This window comes from Meles meles, chromosome 2 (genome assembly GCF_922984935.1).
Source record: "Meles meles chromosome 2, mMelMel3.1 paternal haplotype, whole genome shotgun sequence".
NCBI lineage: Eukaryota > Metazoa > Chordata > Mammalia > Carnivora > Mustelidae > Meles > Meles meles.
The window spans coordinates 101,289,148-101,312,898 of NC_060067.1; the positions used below are offsets into that span (position 1 = coordinate 101,289,148).

At 36.4% G+C, this 23,751-nt stretch overlaps 1 protein-coding gene across 6 annotated transcripts in view; it reads right to left on the reverse strand.

Moving 5' to 3' along the window:
• SEC24B (SEC24 homolog B, COPII coat complex component) overlaps nt 1-23,751 on the reverse strand; it is a 93,845-nt gene that overhangs the window by 28,190 nt on the left and 41,904 nt on the right. For 2 of the 6 annotated variants that reach the window (XM_045992099.1, XM_045992066.1), the window contains 4 exons: nt 21,105-21,209; nt 10,234-10,314; nt 6,992-7,215; nt 1,642-1,826 (listed from right to left, as the gene is read on the reverse strand). In XM_045992099.1, coding sequence (XP_045848055.1) covers nt 1,642-1,826; nt 6,992-7,215; nt 10,234-10,314; nt 21,105-21,209 — 595 coding nt within the window. The remainder of the gene's footprint in view (nt 1-1,641; nt 1,827-6,991; nt 7,216-10,233; nt 10,315-21,104; nt 21,210-23,751) is intronic. The other 4 variants (XM_045992109.1, XM_045992081.1, XM_045992074.1 and 1 more) reach the window with 3 other exon arrangements.

Here is a 23,751-nt window from a genome sequence, read left to right on the forward strand (position 1 = left end):
CCTGGCCCTTAATTTAGAAGGCACTCAGTAAATATTTATTGAATAAATGATTTACCTTTACAAGTAGGCACAATTATTATTCCTGTTTTACAATTGACAATATTGAAAATTTGTTAAGAAATTTGCAGAGTCTGATAGCTACTTATCAGTGGAACCATGGTAAGAACCTGAGTCCATCCAACTGTAAAGTCTACACTCCCAAATACTATGTATTGCTATTTTGGTAAGAGAGAGACTTTCACAGAAAACATATAACTGAGTAGAAGCATACACCATCCACTACCTATGACATGTTTATAACACTATATTCACCTACTTAGGCAATGCCTAAACTTTCAAAATAGAAGGCCAAAATCCACATACTCATAGACCTGACAGCAACTTATATTCATAGGAATGGGTAGCTGTTTTCCTCTTAGGATCAATGATTGTACATTTTCACAGCAATGATCTTGCCACCGCGTCAGGCACTGATGGGGGTTGGTCACAGTGTGTGGCAGAAGGAACTCCATTTTCTGCTTTCTGTATTGGAAACCTACATAAGATTTTGACTGAAAAAAGAGAAGTTTACAGTTTTCTTAACAAGCCAGAAAACTATTGCCCTAATCAAGAAAAATACTGGCTGTAAAGAGGAACACTAATTCTCCTAATGCAAGGAAGAAGACACAAGTTCTGTGAATCAGAGTTTACTTTATGAGGAGCAGAAAGATGTTTTCTAAGAAGCATCTGGGTGCGTAGGAATATCCTACTCTCAGGAGAAAGAAGTATTGAAAGCACACAACAAAGGAGAAGGCTTGGTTTTGAAGGTACTGTGAGGTGCGTGGCAGAACTAATTCATCCACCAGGAGGAAACACCTGGGTTTGATGGCCACCAGATGCCAACAGTCAGCTAACCTTCTCCATGAAGTGAGGAAATATTCAAGAAAGGAAATCCAAATTTAAATCCAGGCTGGATACGGTAATGGTCTTACATTCTATGCTGCGTAGAAAAAGGAAACTCAGAGACAAACCATTTAAACCTGTTCTTGGGATTACGTTAAGTGAAGTCAGTGTCCTTTTTAAAGCAGAGATCGAAGGGCATACATTTTTAAAGATTCCACCTTATTTAAAAGACATCAGAAGTGGGGCGCCTGGATGGCTCAGTGGATTAAGCCGCTGCCTTCGGCTCAGGTCATGATCTCAGGGTCCTGGGATCGAGCCCCGCATCGGGCTCTCTGCTCCGCAGGGAGCCTGCTTCCTCCTCTCTCTCTGCCTGCCTCTCTGCCTACTTGTGATCTCTCTCTCTCTGTCAAATAAATAAATAAAATCTTAAAAAAAAAAAAGACATCAGAAGTTATTACTGGTGATAAGGAAAAAGAAATTTAAGAAAAATAGAGTTGGATCTGGGTTCCTGATTCCTTCACTGAAAAAAAAAATTCCCTTGCATTAGGTGATAGGGAATAGGATTGACGGAGAGATGGAGGCAGGAACAGGACCTAAAATGAATTTTATAGCTAGAACTTCTGTACAAAGTAAAATGGAAAATTCCCCATTAACAAAACGTCCAATCAAGGAATTAATATATCACTTTTACTAGTTTTGAAAGTCAAACATTTCTGACAAAGTGTATCATTTACTAAAGATCATAAAATAAATACTTACTCTGGGCTACAGTTTAATTTTTTGAGGTCTAAGTTTAAGTTAGGTACAGGAGCCCAAACAGGAGTCACAGGTAAAATATTCCTCTCCTGGGTGAGGTTTATAGGTCTCAGACTTTCTGGTTGTGGAGAACTCTGAAGACTCAGACCTCCCAGACCGGAGGATAGCTGGTTCATACCAGGATACTGCTGAAAAAGCAATTCAAAACAAAACAAACAAAAGAACAATATAACAAGCATTAATACAATGTACTATACTACATATAGGATTTTAACATACCGAATAAGTAAGAATATGAAAAAATTTGAACCTGGCTTGGAAACAGAATGGTTTTAATAGGGCAGCTCAATTTAAAGAAGTCTTGAAAAAAATACTCAAAGCAAAATAATGAATACATTTAAATCTTAGCACAGTTAAACCTCATAACAAAATTTCAGCAATGTTTTTCAGCATCAAAAATTTGGATTCTGTGAGGCAGGATAAACGTTTTTGTTTCCAAGTTTTTTCAACAATCAATTTTCAGGATAATGAGTTGATGGCGTAAAAATGTATAATCATGTTCAATGAGTTTTACTTTGTTTATTTTTTCTGTGTTACATTTGTTATATTTTTAGTATTATTATGAATTCACAGCTTTCTATGAACTCTAAGTGACTTAATGAATTACAGTTATTCATTTTGATGCTCAAACTACCCAATTTTTGGCCAGTGAAAAAAGACAGATTATTTAGTAAATGATAATGAACTTAGAGCTATGTTTTGGGAGGAAAATGAGTTTATTATTTACATGATAAACCAAAATAAAACCTTAAATAGATTAAAGATGTAAAACTGAAATCACCTAAGAACTAAAAAAATTTATAGGGGGAATATTTCCTAATCTAAGGTTGAAAAGATCTTTTAAAGGATACAAACAAAGGTAAAAACAAAAGAAATCATAATATGGGGGCACCTGGGTGGCTCAGTTGGTTAAGCATCTGTCTTTAGCTTAGGTCATGATCCCAGGGTCCTGAGACCTAGCCCTTAGTTGGGCTCTCTGCTCAGTGGGGAAACTGCTTCAGTGGGGAAACTCTTTCCTTCTGCCTGCCACTCTCTCTGCTTGTGTTCTCTCTTTCAAATAAATAAATAAAATCTTTGAAAGTAAAATTAAAAAGAAATCATAATATGACTATATAAAATGAAGATATTCCTTCAATGCCAAAAAATACCATTAAAATTAAAAACAAATGTCAAGGTGGAGGAAATATTGCAATGTGTATCAGACAAACGAGAGGACCTGAATAATTATGAAAGAATATGAACTGGGACTTTAGTAATTTATGACAAAATTATTAAAAAAGTCTACTTATAAAAAATAACTCTTTTTAATAAAAAGTAATTCTTCATGAACTTGGTAATATAGAGGAATGGGCATTCATATACACTTCCACTGCCTGCTACATAGCTCCATGTAAATGTCTACTAGGCATTTTAACTTAACATGGCCAACTTGATTACCACTCTTAGACGTGTTCGTCTCTCTTCACCTTCAAAGTAAACGAACTATCCTCTACCCAGTTGATCTGCCAAAAACCCAAGTTATCTTTTATATGTTCCTTTCTCTCAACTACTATAACAAATCCATCAGTAAGTCAAAAGACTTATCCATCCACTTTTCATTACTTTCACTGATAACTACCTTACAACAAAGCACAATCATACATTTCTGGGATTATGGCAAAGCTTCCATTTGTCTCCCTGTTTCCATTTTTGTTTTTTAAGATTTTATTTATTTATTTGACAGACAGAGATCACAAGTAGGCAAAGAGGCAGACAGAGAGAGGAAGGGAAGCAGGCTCCCTGCTGAGCAGAGAGCCTGATGTGGGGCTTGATTCCAGGGCCCTGGGATCATGACCTGAGCCAAAGGCAAAGGCTTTAACCCACTGAGCCACCCAGGCGCCCCTCTGTTTCCATTTTTGTCTTTTCGGAAAATTCCATCCCTAATCTGTTCTTCACACAGCAGCCCAAATGATTCTCTAAAATAATGTAAATCAGATGTATCATTCCATTACATAAAATCTCCAATGTCTCCCCTTTGGACTTGGGATAAAAAAGCTTCTGACTACAGTCCTTCATTACCTCTGATCTCATTCCTATTACTCTTTTGTTTTCTTAATTTCCCCCTCCCCGACAATGTCAGAGTTCTCGGTCAGACTTGAAAACACTTTAAAACAAGTCCTTGGCAACCTCCAAATTATTCTTGGTGACCTTGATACCCCTCTGGCCATAACCGTGGAACCAGAAGGGCATATAAAAAGTCACCTTTAAGTGGCTTCTTTTAAAATTAGCTTGCTAATATTAATCTTAGATTAACATCTACAATCTTTTTTAATAGATAGGTGAGAATTTAAATGTATATCCTAGCTGTGTGTTTAAATTATTATTGCTCACTGATCCTGAAACTAATATCCAAAAAACTATTTTAAATTCAGATTAAATAAAACCAAATTGCTGGGTGCCTGGGTGGCTCAGTGGGTTAAGCCACTGCCTTTGGCTCAGGTCATGATCTCAGGGTCCTGGGATTGAGTCCCATATCAGGCTCTCTGCTTGGCAGGGAGCCTGCTTCTCTCTCTCTCTCTCTCTCGCTGTCAAATAAATAAATAAATAAATCTTAAAAAAAAAAAAACAAACCACATTGCTGCTCTGTCATCTTCCTTATATCAAGTGTGATTTTGGTCTTCTTTTGCACAAGTCCCTACCATTTAAAGAGAAGGAAAAAAGTGCTTAATTTTGAACTGTAAAGACTTGTATTCTCAGAACTAAGCCCGGTCTTGGACAGACGATTTCACTTATCTTAGTCTCAATTTCTTTTTAATATGAAAGAAGATAACTACCATAAAAAGGTCAAAATTCCAAGTGTTGACTAGGATATATAGTAACTGGAACTCTCGCACACTGTTAATGGAGGTATAAACTGGAACATCTGCTTTGGAGAACTGTTTTGCATTAACTTCGGAGAGTCTGGATACTCCACGACTCAGCAATTCCACTCCTTGATACATACATTCATTTAAAAGACATGAACAGAAATATTCACAAGAGCACTATTCATAATAGCCCCACACTGGAAACTTACCCTAACGCCCAGCAACAATGGAACAAATAAATAAACTACTATATTCACATAATGGGGTACATGAAACCATGAAAATGAATGAACAGAGTAAGCACACAGTAAGCATAAGACTGAGCCAAAGAGTCTAGGCAAGAATATACATAGCTATTATTAAAAACAGGTAAAATTAATGTTAAAATTAATGTGCAGTATTAGAAGTGAAGATAGTTACTAACTTTTGTTTGGGGGTTAGTGGCTAGAAAAGGCATGAGAAAGCACTCTGGCTGTTGGTTACATGTGTCCAATTTATAGAAAGGTATCAAATAGTATGAGATTGATTTATTTAATTATACATAAATAGAATACAGATGTTTCAATAAAAAGTTATAAAAAAGGAAAGATGTAAGTCACTGGTCTCTAATAGTATAAAATCTAAAGCTTTTGCTTCATGATGTTCATTTCTCCCGTGATTAATCATCAGTTACTTTTTAGTATGCCTCTGTCTCCTTCATTCAAACTCCTGTGATCCTTCCATCAGAGCTAGAGTATAAAAAGGATGGAAATTACAGAAGGACAGAATGAAGTTATTTTTATTTTTTTGAAGATTTTTATTTATTTGACAGGCAGAGACATAGTGAGAGAGGGAACACAAGCAGGGGGAGTGAGAGAGGGAGAAGCAGGCTTCCTGCCGAGCAGAGACCCCGATGTGGGCCTCGATTCCAAGACCCCGGGATCATGACCTGAGCTGAAGGCAGACACCTAATGACTGAGCCACCCAGACCCCAAGAATGAAGTTATTTTTAAAATCTAGTATAATAAATATTAATTTTTACTTTTAGTCCAAGGACAATCTTTTAACTTCTGCAAAATAAAATGGAGAAGAATACTTTTGGAGTTCCTCAGTGGCTCAGATGGTTAAGCAGCTGCCTTTGGCTAGGTCATGATCTCAGGGTCCTGGGATTGAGGCCCACACAGGCTCTCTGCCCAGTGGGCAGTTTGCTTCTCACTCTCCCTCTGTACTCTCTGTTTCAAATAAATAAATAAAATCTTAAAAATAAAAACAAAAAACCAATACTTTCCATTCTACTATTTCAAGGGTCAGCAAACTTTCTCTGTAGAGGGTCAGGTAGTAAATATTTTAAAGATTTATTTATTTATTTATAGATTTTATTTATTTGACAGAGAGAACACAAGCATGGGGAGCAGCAGGCACAGTGAGAAGGAGAAGCAGGCTCCCCACTAAGCAGAGAGCCTGATGTGGGGCTCGATCCCAGAATCCTGAGATCATGACCTGAGCCGAAGGCAGACACTTAACTGACTAAGCCACTCAGGTGCCCATTTTAATCTTCATTCTTAGTGTACCATAAGATGAATTTTCTATAAGGTTAGTCTACTAAGAACAGTTTTTCATTTTAAGTAGAACGCTTTACCATTTCAATTGTTTTCTTACATTTTACATTCTTAATAAATATAAATGTAAGGTACTTACTATTCCCTATTATTAAATTGATATGGCATTTCAAAGGTGACTCCAAAAACGGTCGTATCAGAATGGGTCATTTTGTTATAAATGGGTCATTATATATATTATATATGATAATAATATAATAATATATGATATTATATATCAGTATAATATATATCATATTATTAAATAATACAATTTATATTCTTACATATTATATATTAAATGGGTCATCTAATATATATAATAAATGGGTCATTTATTGTAATAAATATAACTACTGATTAGCATTTACATTTGTGGAGACTGTTACCAATTTCAGTTCTATGTTGCACCAGGAAGACTTCTTTGATCTAAGAGTTGGAACCAAAATCCAAACCACATTTATAACATCTTTTTTTTTTTTTTTTTTTTTGGTTTTTGTTTTTAAGATTTTATTTATTTATAAAATGGGAAAAAAAAAAGATTTATTTATTTGAGACAGAGAGTACAGAGGGAGAGTGAGAAATAAACCTGCAAGGTTCTAAAAAATAAAAAAGTACAACAAAGGACAGAAAAATCACACCTAGTAACGTGATCCAGATTTAATGACTTTAAAGATTTGATATTTATATTTCTTTTTATCTCTATCTATGTACACACAAATACAAACAAACACACAAAAACTGGAACCAAAATCTATGTATGACCTAGGCTTATCTGTATTTGCACCTATGATCCATTTGAATCACCAGGGATTTGTAAGAATTGATAATAGTTTGACAATTTTAGAACTGCGGTGTCGTTATACATACTTGAGCATACGGCTGGAATCCAGAATACCCTGGGCTACTGGGCGGTACTCCAGAGTTAGGTGGTGCTGTAGCATTCTGATAACCAGGCTGAAGAGTTGGATAACCATACCCAAATGGCTTGGCCGTTTTTGAAGGCTGAGGAGCAGAAGATGCTGGAGCAGGAGCAGGGTCGGGTTCAGGAGCGGGATCAGGAGCAGGACTGCTTGCTGATGAGGAAAGCATATCTAGCAAAGGCAAAAACATGGTTTTAACACTGAAAATCAGGACTCTGTAAACAGCTGGCTCCTGGGCAAGGCATAATCTTTGGCATTTTCCTTTTATAAACCTTTGACTAGGAGAAATTGCAAACATCCAGAAATTGTAAACATCCACAGAAGTAGAGAGAACAGAATCATGAACCCTTTGCCTCCTTTACTCAGCTAGAAGTCTGTATTATTTGCAGAGGCAAAACTGAGATTATGAAAGACTAGTGTATAATGGTCAGCTTCTAAAACAATGTCTGGCATGTAACAGATGCCAAATAAAATTTAAGGAACAAATATTCTTCCATTATTTAAATTTTAAACAAACCTGGTGGCTCAGTTAAGCATCTGCCTTCAGCTTGGGTCATGATCCTGGGCTTCTGGGACTGAGCCCCACATTGGGCTCCCTGCTCACTAGAGAGCCTGCTTCTCCCTTTCCCTTTGCCTGCTGCTCCACCTGCTTGTGCACACACTCTTTCTCTCAAATAAATAAATAAAATGTTAAAATAAAGAACTAAAATTTGATTAAAACTGAGAAAAAACTGTAGAAAATTTAATCATTAAGCACAAAAATCACAAGAAACCCTAAAAATTACTACACGTACCATTATTAGTATGTTGCTATACTGTTAGTCTTATTTTAAAGTCAAATAAGTCTATATCATATATATGAATTTCAATCTATTTTTCATATAAAAATTATATTCTTCATAGGAACCAGACTCTGCAAAAATATGCTCTTAAAAGTGACTTAATAAAACATATTTTTAAAAGATTCTTCAAGAATCATATCTTTTTTTTTTTTTTTTTAAAGATTTTATTTATTTATTTGACAGAGAGAGATCACAAGTAGGCAGAGAGGCAAGCAGAGAGAGTGAGAAGGAAGCAGGCTCCCCGCCGAGCAGAGAGCCCGATGCGGGACTCGATCCCAGGACCCTGAGATCATGACCCGAGCCGAAGGCAGTGGCCTAAACCACTGAGCCACCCAGGCGCCCCAAGAATCATATCTTTCTACTGACAGTATCTATTGGCTCTCATTTTGAAGATATGTTCCCAGACATTCTTCTATCATCTTGTGCTTATTAGGCAAGGGCTGGCTTACTGGTTTTCTGGAAACCTCCCACGTTTCTCAGGACAAGAAGTTTAATGTAGTGTCATATCCTGCTTATCCTTCATCACAGTGATGGGAATGTAAGTACAAAGTTCTCTTAACATGCTAACAGTAATTAGTATAAGATATAAAAAGCTGGAGTCATAAATGTGGAGATCTAAAACTTCTCCCCTTTCTTAGGAAAGGGACAATATACCATACATTTCTATAGTCCTAAGTTCTATCCTAGCACCTGACATAGTATTTTCAATTCATTTAATCTTACTGCTCTAGATGTTCACATCTTTAATTCTCGTGCACTATAAACAGCTAGAAAACTTGCCTAAGGTCACTCACTTAGTGTCAGCACAGTTCATAGGAAGATTATGATTTGTTGATGAAATGAATATGGACAAGCAAATCAAGGTCGAACTTCAAAACTTCAAAGTCACGATCTTTTAACTACCCCATTCGTCATTTCACTTCAGGTTAATTTTTGTTTTTGTTTTGTTAGGTTAATTTGAAGCTCACGAAATACTATATAGTTATAGTAAATTCATCTTTTTTTTTTTTTTAAAGATTTTATTTATTTATTTGACAGAGAGAGATCACAAGTAGGCAGAGAGGCAAGCAGAGAGAGTGAGAGGGAAGCAGGCTCCCCGCCGAGCAGAGAGCCCGATGCGGGACTCGATCCCAGGACCCTGAGATCACGACCTGAGCCGAAGGCAGTGGCCTAAACCACTGAGCCACCCAGGCGCCCCTATAGTAAATTCATCTTAAAAAATTTTTTTAAATTAAACAAATGGAGAGTTAACATAGAGTGTTACATTAGTTTCAGGTGTACAATACAGTGATTCCACAGGTAGTATTCCCCTTTTACTGAACAAATGAACTCTTCTGGAATATTTTGATAACAGTGATTACTTTTGGAAGGGTCCCCAATTTCTTACACAAACATGCATCCCTAGAGGAAAAAAAATCCTTATCCACAAAAGAGTGAATAGCTTATTGAAGTATTCTTGGAATATTAAAAGAGAACTCTATACTAAGCTGAGAAGATGAAAGTTTTCTACTGCTTTATAGCACAGCGATAGCAAGATAGTATGTTCAGTCCAGCATATGTCAACTTCAATTAAGCTCCATCCTGGATTATTACCAAAGTGGTAAGAAATGAAGGGCAAATTACTTGTTCTGTTCATCCTAAAGTTTTGAATCATTAAAAAAAGTGAGAAAAAGAGAAGTCAGATGCGGTTGTTAGTTTATCTGTGATAAGAGACATACAAAAAAGGAAGATCACAATTTAAGATATAATGAAATGACTACTAATTCTAAAACTTAAGTTTGTATTTTTAAAATACTATGCACCACTCCTATTCCTATGTAATGACCAAAATTATTTCCAGATAAAGTTAAAAGTAATGCCTCCAACATCTACCCCCAAGTTGGTTAATCTATTTACCTGGTGAGGCAGCCAGGAGCCATTGGGGGAGTAAAGAGTCAAAGACTATTTATACTCAGAGGCTAGTTGGAAGGAATTCAAGGACCTAAGCATGAGAACAGAAATATAAAATTTACTTAAGAAGTTATTAGCATAAGAAAGAAGGGAAAGAGGAGAATTATTTAGCATTAAAAGTCTTTCAGAAAGAGGAAAAAGATGAAGAGCATGATAACAAAAGTAAAATAATAAATTTTCTTAGGCCTCCCAGAAACAACATTTGTAGTTGCTACATGGCAATTACAACTATTAAATTAAGGCTGAAAAATACCAGAAAATGCCCCTTTTTTTCTGTTAAAAATACTGCTATATAAAAAAAGCCTGCTAATAATGTCTAATATATGTTGATGTTTGGAAAAAAACTGATGCTCAGTAATTTTTCAAGTAAGCGTCAAATAAGCAGAAAATGAATTACCTGGGTAGTTGCCTCCTTCCAAGGCATCATAACTGTTGGGCATTGGAGAAGCACTGCTTGTCGTAGAAGAGCTGTCAACACCTAAAAGGAAAAACCAAAATATCCACTAAGTTTAAAATGACAATGGATCGAAGAGCACCCCCTGGCAATTTTGAAAAAGATGTTTTGCTGAACTAGGAAAAATTTTTGACTTTAAACTGAAAGTGACTAATGGTTAATGACCTTAAAAAACCGTACATAAATTTCTGTTAATATGAGTGGGGAGAATATTGAGCTGACAAGTGGAACAAAATTTAATCAGATGATGTGAAGCTGTCTTAGAGAAGAACAGGTATCAAACTTTTAAAAGCAGTCAAAAACACAAATATAAATGTTAGATTGATGGAAACATTACTAGAGTAACACCTCCATGATTGCATCTACCAAATCTCAAGCTATTAAATACATTTTATCAGTATTAGGGTATCATAAGATAATGCAATTTTAATGACTTTTTAGAAGGCAGCACAGCTGTATGAAACCTTCTTAAAAAAGGAGTCTCCAGCTTGGGCTGGGTTGCTACTTAGCCTGCTACTCAGCATTTCTATGCCTCAGTCAGAATCGCTAGTTAGTATCAAAAAGCCAAGAAAGAGCAAGCTTTGGTCTGGATGTAAAGGAAACTTACCCCTCCTACACTGTTGCTAGGAATGTAAATTGGTGCAGCCACTATGGAAAACAGTATGGAGGTTCCTCAAAAAATGAAACAAACAAACCAACCAACAAACCCAAACAATCCAGTCATTCTACTAGTGGTTATTTACCCCCCAAAACCAAAACACTAATTTGAAAAGATACATGCACCCCTATATTCACTGAAGCATTATTTAAAACAGCCAAGGTATAAAGCAACCCAATGCCCACTGACAGATGAATGGGAAAGATTTCTCTCTCTCTCTCTCTCTCTCTCTCTCTCTCACACACACACACACACACACGAATATTACTCAGCCATTAAAAAGAACGGCATCGTGCCTTGTGCTACAACACAGATGGACCTAGATGGTATTATGCTAGGTGAAATAAGTCAGAGAAAGATAAATACCATATGATTTCACTTATATGTAGAATGCAAAAAACAAAAACAAATAAACAACAAAACAAACTCGTAACTACAGCGCACAAACTGTGGTTACTAGAGGAGAGGCAGGTAGGTGGATGGGTAAAACAGGTGAAAGGGAGTAAGAGATATAAACTTCCAGTTATAAAATTAATCAGTTATGGAGATGAAAGTACAGCACAGGGAATACAGTTGATAATATTGTAATAACACCATATGGCAACCCGTGGTGACTACCATGGTTGGTGGTAGCTGTGGTGAACACTAACGTATAGAATCATCAAATCACTATGCTGCACACCTGAAATGAATCTAATACTGTATATTAACTATACTCCAATAATTAAAATAAAATCCTTGTTTAGTACGTCTCCCCCCAAAATATACCACAGCTTAAATATTTAACAACAGACGAATGGATAAACAAAATGTGGCGTATCTATATAATGGAATATTATTCAGCTATACACATGAGTGGAATACTGATACATGATACAATGTGAACGATCCCTGGAAACATGCTAAATGAAAGAAACAAAAGGCCATGATTATGATTCTATTTATATGAAATATCCAGAATGGGTAAGTCTACAGACATAGAGAGTAGACTGGCAGTTGCTAGGGGCTGAGAGGAGGAGAAAATGGCAAGTTATTGCTTAATGAAAATAGTTTCTTTCTGGGATGATGAAAATGTTCAGTTCTACCTAGCTTAGTACTTTCTCAAAGTCAGAACAAGAGAGAAGTGGTGACTGCACAACCACCAAAATGACAGAGACAGACAGAGGCGGTGGTTGCACTATTTAGCCAACACCGAATTATATGCTTTAAAATGGTTAATTTCATGCTATGGGAATTTCATCTCAAAACCTTATGTTAAGACAACACGAATGGGGAATGAATATTCTTTTCAATAAGACAGCCACGTGAAGTAGAATAAAGTTAGACCCCTTCCTTACCCTCCAATAAAATTAACTCAAAATGGGTCGCAGACCTAAATGTAAGCAGCAAAAATCTGAGAATATAGGAGTAAATTTTTGTGACCATGGACTAGCAAAGGATTCTTAAATATGACATCAAAGGCACAAGCAACAAGAAGAAAAGAGTAAACTGGATTTTATGAAAATTAAAAACTTTCATGCTCCAAACAATACCCTCAAGAAAGAAGAGACAATCCACAGAATGGGAGAATATATTTGCAAATCATATATCTGGTAAGGGTCTGGTTTGCAGAATATAAAAAGAATTCTTGCAACTCAACCATAAAAAGACAAATAACCAAATTAAAAATGAGTAAAGGACTTAAACAGACACTTCTCTGAAGAAGACAAACAAATAGCCAATAAATACATGAAATGATGTTCAACATCATCAGCCACTAAGGCAATGAGAATCAGAACCACAATGAGATGCCACTTCACATGCACCAGGGTGGTTATAATTGAAAAGACAGATAATGCCCAAGTTTCAGCAAGAATACAGAGAAACTGGAAACTACATGAGACTTTAAAAGGGTACAGTCATGTTGGAAAACGTCCTGGTGGTTTCTCAAAAGGTTAAACACAACACAGAGTTACCTAAAGACCTGGCAATTTCACTGAAACGAAATGAGAACACAAACCTCCACAAAAACCTGCACATACATGAATGTTAATAGTAGCATTATTCAGATAGCCAAAACATAGAGACAATCCAAATGTCCATCAACTTATGAATGGATAAATAAGATGTGATGTATCTCCACAACTGAGTATTAGCAATAAAAAGGAACAAAGTACTGACATATGCCACAACGTGGATGAACCTTGAAAACACCATGTGAAGAGAAAGAAGCCAGTCACAAAACCCACATATTATATGATCTGTTTATATGAAATTCGCAGACAAATCTAGAGGCAGAAAGTAGATTAGTGGATGCCTAGAGATGCATGTACGGATGCATGGAGGAAGGTAAGAACGGTAAGTGACTGCTAAAAGATATGAAGTTTCCCTTGGGGGCGATAAAAATGTTTGGTATTACATAGCGATTGCTACAGAACTTTGTTAATATACTAAAAAGTCAATGAGTAAATTTTACAGTACTTCAATAAAGCTATTATTTAAAAAAATACATAGCATTCCTCTCTGATCAAGAAAAACTTTTATTTTTTTTTAAAGATTATATTTATTTATTTGATTGACACAGAGAGAGAGTATACAAGCAGGGAGAACAGCAGAGGGACAGAGAGAAGCAGGTTCTTCCCTGAGCAGGGAGCTTGACACGGAACTTGATCCTAGGACCCTGGGATCACGACCTGAGCTGAAGGTAGATGCTTAACCAACTGAGCCACACAGGTGCCCAAGAAAAACTCAAATGTAAATATCAGGAAATATTACTCTTGGGGAAAAAAAATAATGTTAAGACTGTTTACACATATCAAATTATTTTAAAGATTTAAAGTATTAATTTTGTAGAATTAATCTGTTTTCAGGTGCCTAGGTGGTTTAGTAGGGTGAGCATCTGATTTCTGGTGTCAGCTCAGGTCATGATCTCAGAGTCCTGGGATCAAACTCTATGTGAGGCTCCAGGCTTAGCAGGGAGTCTGCTGGAGATTCTCTCTGTCTCCCTCTTCCTCTGTTGCTCCCCCACCCCAACTCTCTCTCTCAAAAGAAATAAATATTTCTTAAAAAAGAAATATTGTTTTATTTATTAAATAATTTGAAACCTGCTAGCTTACTCTAAAATTCACTTTAGGAAAAGAATCAATGCAAATCTCTATTTTCAACTTTTTTTTTAATTAAATATTTTTATTTATTTATTTGACAGAGAGAGAGAGAGCGAGAGCAGCAATACAGGTAGAGGGAGTGGGAGAGGGAGAAGCAGGCTTCACTCTGAGCAGGGAGCCTGATGTGGGCCTCAATCCCAGAACCCTGGGATTATGACCTGAGCCAAAGGCAGATACTTAACGACTGAGCCACTCAGGTGCCCCTCTATTTTCAACTTGTTAAATAGCAAAGCAATAATAAAAGTTTTAATTCTAGACCACTGAACATCTCAAGTTTTGCTAAAACTTATTGTTTAATTCTAACTAGGTCACGACTTCACTGCCAACACAAGTCAAAGTCGTATTTTTTTTTTTTAATATTTTATTTATTTGACAGAGAGAAATCACAACTAGGCAGAGAGGCAGGCAGAGAGAGAGGAGGAAGCAGGCTCCCCGCGAAGCAGAGAGCCCGATGCGGGGCTCGATCCCAGGACCCTGAGACCATGACCTGAGCCGAAGGCAGAGGCTTTAACCCACTGAGCCACCCAGGCGCCCCCAAAGTCGTATTTTTTTAAGAGGTACATTATACAAGTTAGTATTTTGAACAAATTTAAAAACAATTTCACTATTCCCCTACCATCTTAGAGAATAAAATCTAAACACCGTTGTGGTATCAAAGAGTTTCAAAATGTGGCTTCCAAATGCCCTCTTTGCCTCTTTTTCTCTCCTGTTCCCACACCACTTTCTCTCTCTTATCTCATGATACAATCACACTGATGTTTTCATTCTGCACCCAACATACCATCTTCTCTTGTATTTCTGCACCATAGATATTGGTTCACTAGCCTAGATTCTGTTCTTCCACATGGCAAATTCCTACTCATCCTTCAAATTTCAAATCCTCCATAAAACCTTTCTAATATACCCATAGAAAATAATTTCCTTTCCTATGTTAGGAAATTTCCTCACCCCTTATTTAATGCACTTCTCAAGACATACTGTGATCACATATGCTTCCCTATCATACGATGAGTATATGGAGGAGGCTACGCTACTGTATTAATCTCTGAAGCATGACACCAAGCAATATATACTGCTTTCTGTGCACGAGCTGGCTTTAGTCAAATGAATAGCTTAGGGACTTGCCCTCATTCTTAAACCTTAGATAGGACCAGTTTGCAGGTACTTATAAAACACATAATGTATATTACATTTGCCATGGCTGGAGAAAAAAAAGAAAGCATTTTCAAATGTTTAGTATTTCAGTTAATTAGATTTGGAGCTAGCCTAGACATCTAATTACTAATTGAATACTATTTCTTTTTGAAAGTAGCTTTTGGGGGCGCCTGGGTGGCTCAGTGGGTTAAAGCCTCTGCCTTCGGCTCAGGTCATGATCCCAGGGTCCTGGGATGGAGCCCCAAGTCCGGCTCTCTACTCCGCAGGGAGCCTGCTTCCTCCTCTCTCTCTGCCTGCCTCTCTGCCTAGTTGTGATTTCTCTCTGTCAAATAAATAAAATATTAAAAAAAAAAAAAAAAGAAAGTAGCTTTTGAATTCTAACTCTAGATGCTGGTACCATATCTCCTTCCACTAATACTCTAATACTCTCTCCCTCTCACTCTGCCCTAATACTCTCCCCCTCTCGCCCTGCAGAAAGTTGGGAGTTTCCAGCTAAAGCAATCATATATACGTATGTATGGCATGTTTATAAGTGAAATGTCAGGTAACAGGTAATGTACAAAATGTAACAGGTACATTTTCTTTTTAATATAGATGAACACCGAAAACCTTCAAATACTTTTCTTGTGGCATGAATATCCTCCAGACCTAGGACATGTATTCAATTTATAAAATTTAAAAAATATATGTGTATTGAATTCAGCTGAAAGATATCTACTTGTTAAAGTAATAAAACATTACATCAATTAAAGGGAAATACAGATTTGAACCCTTTTAAGGATTCACTTCTGAGGGGCAGGGGAAAGGGGGAGATATTGGTCCAAGAGTACAATCTTCTAGTTGTAAGATGAAGAAGTTTGAGAAATCTAATGATACTTGAATTAAAAAAAAAGATTTCTCTTTGGAAGTTAGACCTAAGCAGGCCAATATTCTCTTGTCATCCACAGGAGTCGAATTAACTTGTTCTGTGTCATAAGAAAACATTATCTTTTAAAATATCCAAGGCAAACCATAAATATATCATTATTTCTAACGTAGTACCTGGAGCTAATTACTATTAGCCTGTGTGAAAGTCAAACAAAAACTGACTATGACCTTAAAACTCGTTATGAGAAATCCAAAGTTTTTATTCCACTAGCACTTACAAAATACAGCACCCAAGCTGTCACATTCCCAGAGCCATGTGAGAAAGGTACCTGTTGCCCTCTCGCCTCTTCCCAACCTGAAAATTCCCTAGAGGAAAGGTGCTTGAGTTTGTATAGCAGGTAACAGAACATTACCTGACAATATTCTACAGGAACAGGGCTGATAAAGCCTGAAGTCTGAATTAGTCTTTGTGTTCTTTCCCCAACTTCACATCATTTCACTTCTCAATTTTTATTTCGCTGCCTACTTCTTTCACTCTAGTCCTCACTGTAACAACTATGCCAGTATTCACCTGCAGTATGGGACCTAAAACTAACTGACCGTCCACTCTAGCACCAACAACTGAAGGAGTGAATACCTGTCACCAAATAAACTTAAAGACAAGGATTTAAGATAAATCATATGGGAATATGATAGCTTGCTACTTGCTAAGTTTCCTCTAAGTTTATTCTCCAACAATTCTGAACTTTTAGTACCTTCTAACAAAATATAAGACAGTCCTTACTACAAAATCTATACCATAACTATAAAGAGGAATAGTAATGATTTCTGAACCTGCTCATTAATATTTCCTTGCTGTTCAATAAATTTTTTCAAAAGTGGAGAACAATTCCATATAAACTCAACACACAAAAGTTCCACAAATATAGGGAATGAATACCACCTGAAATGCTTAAAAAGTAGAGCACTCTAAATCTCTACTTTTTATAAGTACTTATATGTAGTCCCCACAACAATCCGAGCCATTTTTTTTTAACCTCAATCACACATGAAAAAAATTATTGGAACTAAGCAGGGTTTAAAAAATAAAATAAAATTCATTTAAAGGTTACATCTTTTTCCCCACTCAGAACATGTCTTTAATTTGCAATCAACAAATATATAATTTTTTTTTTTAAAAACAAACCATGAATTGAGAACACGGGATTCTAGTAAAAATGTCCATGGTAGAGTCCTACTATTTTGCTGCGTAATAAAAAAAGGCAGGAAGAAGACAGTATGTAAGTAACACAGTAGTGATTACTGCCACAGGACCTCTAGTTTCCCTGAACTATAGTGCTTTGTGGGCTCACTAGCAGACAAAGACTACTTCCTTTTCACACCTTCGTGCAGACAAGACAGACATCGGTTTCAATCTCTGCCCTGCTACTTTGTAGTTGTGGGACCAGAGACAAGTGGTACTTAGCTCCTTCAGATCACAGTCAACTCTGCAAAATGGAGCCAATTCTCTCTGGTTTACAGGACTGCTGAACAAAATAAACTGCAGTAAGAACATAACCTCAATGTTAATGACTGTTATCTTTTTGATTTTCCAGATACTGTTCTAAGCTCTTCACAAAATAACCATACGTGAATGTTACTATTATTATTAATCCCATTTTACAGATGAGTAAATTGAGACTCAATGAGTTTAAGAAACTTGTCACAAAACTACTTAAGTGTCAAAGTCAAGATTTGAATCTAGAAAAACTGACATAAAAATCCATCTGCTCTTTAGTGCTGCAACTGGCATACAGTAAGCACTCAAAAATGTCCAGTATTATCAAAATCTAAATGCCACTGAGCTAAGAACTTAGAAATTATTCTGGTGCAGCCACTCTGGAAAACAGTATGGAGGTTTCTCAAAAAGTTAAAAATAGAATACCCTATGATCCAGCAATTGCACTACTAGATATTTACTCAATGCACCCCGACGTTTACAGCAGCATTCTCTGTAATAGCTAAACTATGGAAACAGCCCAAGTGTCTACTGACTGATGGATAAAGAAGAGGTGGGTACAGACACACACACACACCACACACACCACACACACCACACACACACACACACACACACACACACACACACACACATAGAGGAATATTACTCAGCCATAAAAAAGAATGAAATCTTGCCATTCGCAATGACATGGATGGAACTAGAAGGTATTATGCTAAGCAAAGTAAGTCAGAGAAGGACAAATACCATATGATTTCATTCTTATGTGGAATTTAAGAAACAAAACAAATAAGAAAAGGGAAAAAGAGAGGGGCAAACCAAGAAACAGACTCAACCTATAGAGAACAGACTGATGGTCACCAAAGGGGAGGTGGGTGGGGGGAAGGGTGAAAGAAGTGATGGGGATTAGGGGGGCAGTTGTTGTGATAGTCCTGAGCATTGTATGGAAGTGCTGAATCACTATATTATGCACCTGAAACTAATATTACACTGGAGTTTAAATAAAATCTTTAGTAAAAAAACTCAGAAATTTTTAATCTGTAATATATTCAAGAAAAAAGTAACTAAACAAGACAAAGATGATAGGAGAAAAACCATAAATGCTCAATTTTTTTGATTTCCCAATATTTTCAGCCTAAGGAAACATATTTTTCAACAATTGCACCTAATTACAAGCAGAGTAAAAATGAGAGTAATTTAGTTAATTATACAGGAATTCAAAAAAAATTACAAAAAAGAGGACAAAAGTTAGGCTGACAAATAACATTATATGAAATAATACACTTTTGAAATGTGCAAAATAAGGATCATGAGAGGATCTGAATAATATATACATTAAATAATAATACTATAGGGCCTGAGAACAAATGACCCATTAGTGGCAATAACCACAAACTACAATCAGATCTTAGTTTCTAAAATACCCTTCTACCCTAAAGGAAACAGGACACCTTGGAGAAATGGCTCAGCCACTGTTGCAGCAGTATAAGATGTGCTAGGAATATCTTACCGAGGCCTCGATGTGCTTAAAGATTCATGAGAACATGTTCAAAAGACAGTCTGAAGGATCTGTCATGGCCACATCTCGGACAAGCCGCTATGAAAATAACTAATGATTGAAATGGATTATTACTGAGTGAATAAAATAAGAATCCATGAGTCAATATGAACCCAAAGAAGTCAACAAGGGAGAAGAAAAAGCTCTCCTTTACACTGAAACCTGGACTCCTAAATATAGAAGGAATGTTGGAATTAGAAAATCATTAATAAATGCTAAAACTGAGTGACAGGTTAATTAAGAACAGGACATTTACACGCTATCAAAAAATCTCCCCACAGATTACTTATTAATTTCAAGGGGAAAAAGTGGTAACTTTACAGTGGAGAAACTTGGCAGACACTGTTTTAATCAAGTGATCAAAGTTAACATCATCAATATGGGAACAAATCAACATCATGTGCCTGGGACAGGACGCACCAAGAACATTACATTATTTCAGTGGTAATCCTGCCAAAACCACAATTTGAATCTAATCACAAGGATACATTAGATAAACCCAAACTGAGGTACATTCTAAAAACCAACTTGCCTGTATTCTTCAAAAATGTTAAAGTCAAGAAAAAGAAAGGAAGGTTAAAGGACTGTCTTCAATGAAAGGAGTCTTAAATAGAAATGGCAACAAAATTCAGTGGATGACCTTGAACTGGATCCTGGGCCGTGAAAACAGCTATGAGAGATCTTATTGAGACAACTGCTGAAATCTGACTATTGATTGTGTAGCAGATATTATTACAACAGTGTTTAATATCCTGAATACTGTATTGCATTTATGTTATGTAAGACATTGTTCTTATAATGAGGAAATACATACGAAGGTACAGAGGAGTAAAGCTACATGATAACTCCAACCTACTTTCAAATGATGTAGGAAAAAAACGTATAATAATAAAGCAAGAGGGGCAAAATCGTTTATATAGGTGCACATGGGAGTTTCTTTTACTCTTCTTCCAAGTTTTCTGTAAGACTGAAATTAAATAGACTTAAAAAATGACAAAAAATCCAAAAAGACAGAAGGATATTTAGATATTTAAAGAAAAAAAATTACCCTCCATCTATAAACCTCTACTTTTAGCCCTCCTCAAACTGTGCACAAGGATCTGAGTATTTCAAAAATGCATTAAGAAATAAACTTGTGTTTAAACATATAAAAATATTGTTTATGAAGCATATCCTTCTACTCACTAATAAAGATGACCAAAGGAGAATCATGGTCATACATACCTTCAAAGGTCAGCACTTATTGGTTGTCTTACACTGTTAGAATTAATGAAGGAAGTGAACTGCTTAATATTCAGCAGTATTCTACCCAGCAAAGCTAGAAAAGGATATTAAACAGGCTGCAACATATAATCACATACGCAACTTCTTCACTAGCAAGATGTGAACTACAACTTCAAGAAGCAGGATAATAACTACAAATTCTTGCTCTTTTAAATATATGATGAGAAGGGCCAAAAAGGACCTAAAAAAAACACTGTCAATTTCTCTTTACTATTTTAAAACCCATATGGTTCATTTCAATTAGATGAAAGTGACATGCAAAGCAGAATATAAAACACTATTCCTAAAAGGGTGCTAAAGCAATCATAAGCCAAAAACTTCACTTAGGGCTCATTCTTGGACATGTGACATGAGAGGAAATGCATTTCTGAAAGAAGAAAGCACTCTATCATCATGAAAGACGCATTGTTACTTACAAAATGGTAAAAGATGTCCAAAGGAAGAAAAATAAAACAAACAAGCAAAACACAACCTTTCTGTAACCCAAGTGACCCAACCTCTCAAGTGACCCAACCTTTCTGTAACCCAAACCAAGCAAGTTCATGGAGCTAAATCTGCAACACTTTTTTTTTTAAAGGCTAACAGACTGCAGACATAAAAAGAAAATTTGAGTAGGAAAAGATCAAGAACTGGTGTAAAGCTAAAGCAGACCTGCTTCCTCATCCTCCTCCTCCTCTTCCTCATCATCGGAAGTTGATGACAAGGGAGTTGGTGCGGAGCTAGCTTGATTATTAACATAGTCACCATACTGCATGCCTGTAAAGTGGAAAGCACAAACACAAGAGTCAAACCAACAGGAAAGATGAGAAACAAAATTTTGACATTGCATTAAAAGTGAGAAAGAACTCTGACATTCTAAAGAACATCCCAGCATGCATTTTAATGTTAGCAAATTTATTATCAAAACTGGAACCGTTAGAAAATTTCTGCAAAGCAGTTTAGTAAAAGCAGCTTTTACATGAATTGGTTTAAGTGTGAAAGAAGTACCACGTATTACACTGATAGTATTCAGGAAACTGCAATGATACTTTGAAAATTTTACTGAGCTCTATACATGTTTACCTTCTTTGACCTTGGGGCCCGTGTGGTATACTTCCTTTGGGACTGTGCACTCTTGCTGAGCAGTGATCATTTCTACTGAAATGAATTTATATCGCATTCAACACAGATGCAAATACTTGATACCTTCCTTCTGCTAATGCCACTTTGATGGTAACTCAGTTCTCATAACGGAAAAAGAATGACAGTTAAAGAAAAGAACTGTACTCAGAATAGTTCTCTGCTCACAGATGCTCAAAAATATTAACTGTGGCCCTACAAGTGTGACAATTACAAAACACTGAATTTTCTGAGATGACCAATCATCTCAGCCTACTGCCTACACGTCAGTCTGAAGCAGTGAATGAGACTGGTCCTCTGCGTAAGACACACTGAGAAGGAAGACTGTGTGGAAAAGGCACAGTGGTTAACTGTGTAACACTTCTTCTCCCTCTACAAAAAAAGAGTGATTGGGCATTTTTATTATTTAACAAATCTGGTAAAAATTAGCCTAAAAATTGACATTCACAAAATTTTATGAGGGAAAATAAAATAATCCCAATTAAAAACAAGAACATAAAAAAGGAATAAATATCCTTATAAAGAAAACCTTATAATTCAACTTGAAATAAAAGATACAAGAAAAAGACACAGAAACACAGTGTGGATTTTTAAGGACATTTCACGATATCGGAAGCACAATAAAGCCCTGCCTCACCAAAATCACATGGCAGTCCTCTGATGCTTTTTTTTCTTTCAGAATGACCTTTTAAAATTAGCATGTTAATAAACATAATTCATGTCTATCATAGGAAAAAAAACAATTAAAGAGAAAAATCTGAGCTCAGAAGAGCGCAAAGGTTAAACTGTTGATGAGTGAAGCTTTCATCTTCCCACTAGGACCAAATAATTCACAGAAAAATCTGCTGGCTTTGTTGAGACACCTTTTAAAGTGAGATAAAATAGGGGCGCCTGGGTGGCTCAGCTGGTTAAGCATCTGACTTCAGCTCAGCTCATGATCTAGGGGTCCAAGCATCAAGCACCCTGGTGGCTCTGTGCTCAGTGGGGAGCCTGCTTCTCCCTCTCCCTCTGACCTTCCCAGCGCCCCCATGCTCGTGCTCGCACTCTCTCTCATAAATAAGTAAAATCTTTCAAAAATATATATAGATAAAACAGTAGTTATTACAAACTCATCTGAGAAAGTAAAAATCAAAGCAAACTAAAATTCAGGCAATACAAGAAATCAATTTGATACTTTGAAAGACCACATTCAGAGTGGCATATTCCTCTAACAAAAGCCTATTTAAAGTGAAAATTTGGCTAATATTAGACCTTGCATTAAATATACTAAAAAGTTTGCAATTAAACACAAGCTAACAGTAAAAAGATTTATTTTATTTTTAAAGATTTTTTTTTTTTTAAAGATTTTATTTATTTATTTGACAGAGAGAGATCACAAGTAGGCAGAGAGTCAGGCAGAGAGAGAGGAGGAAGCAGGCTCCCTGCAGAGCAGAGAGCCCGATGCGGGGCTCGATCCCAGGACCCTGAGATCATGACCCGAGCCAAAGGCAGCGGCTTAATCCACTGAGCCACCCAGGCACCCCAATTCATTTATTTATTTGACAGAGAGACGCAGTGAGAGAGGGAACACAAGCAGAGGAATTGGGACAGGGAGAAGCAGGCTCCCTGCTGAGCAGGGAGCCCAGTGCAGGACTCGATCCCAGGACCTTGGGATCGTGACCTGAGCCAAAGGCAGACGCTTAACAACTGAGCCACCCAAGGGACCCCTGTAAAAAGATTTTAGAAAAAACAAATTCTTCAATTTAAGAACCTCTTTAAAAATGAAGTACTTTCTCAAAATGCATTAGCATCGCACTTCAAAAAGTACAAGTGTGTGTATACAATAAGAAGAAATGAGAAAGAAGAAACTCCACTTACTGTGCTAAGAGAGGCCACTAAGCAGGAAAAAATCAGAAGAGAATCCACTCTTCATGACTGAATTGATATTCAGGCTGTTGACTCTGACACTAACCAAAGGAGCCAAAGTACAGCACAAACATATATGTATGATAAAACATCTTCCTCTCTTTCTCCACATTTACTGAATTAAAAAGATTCACTTATTAGAAAAATACCCAACGCTTAACTGGAAACAAATGAGATGGCTATACAATGATTTAAAAAAACCTAAAGAGCAATTACTTAATGCACTGGAAGAAACCTAGAATAAGACAGAATAGAGTAAGGTTATTATATCATT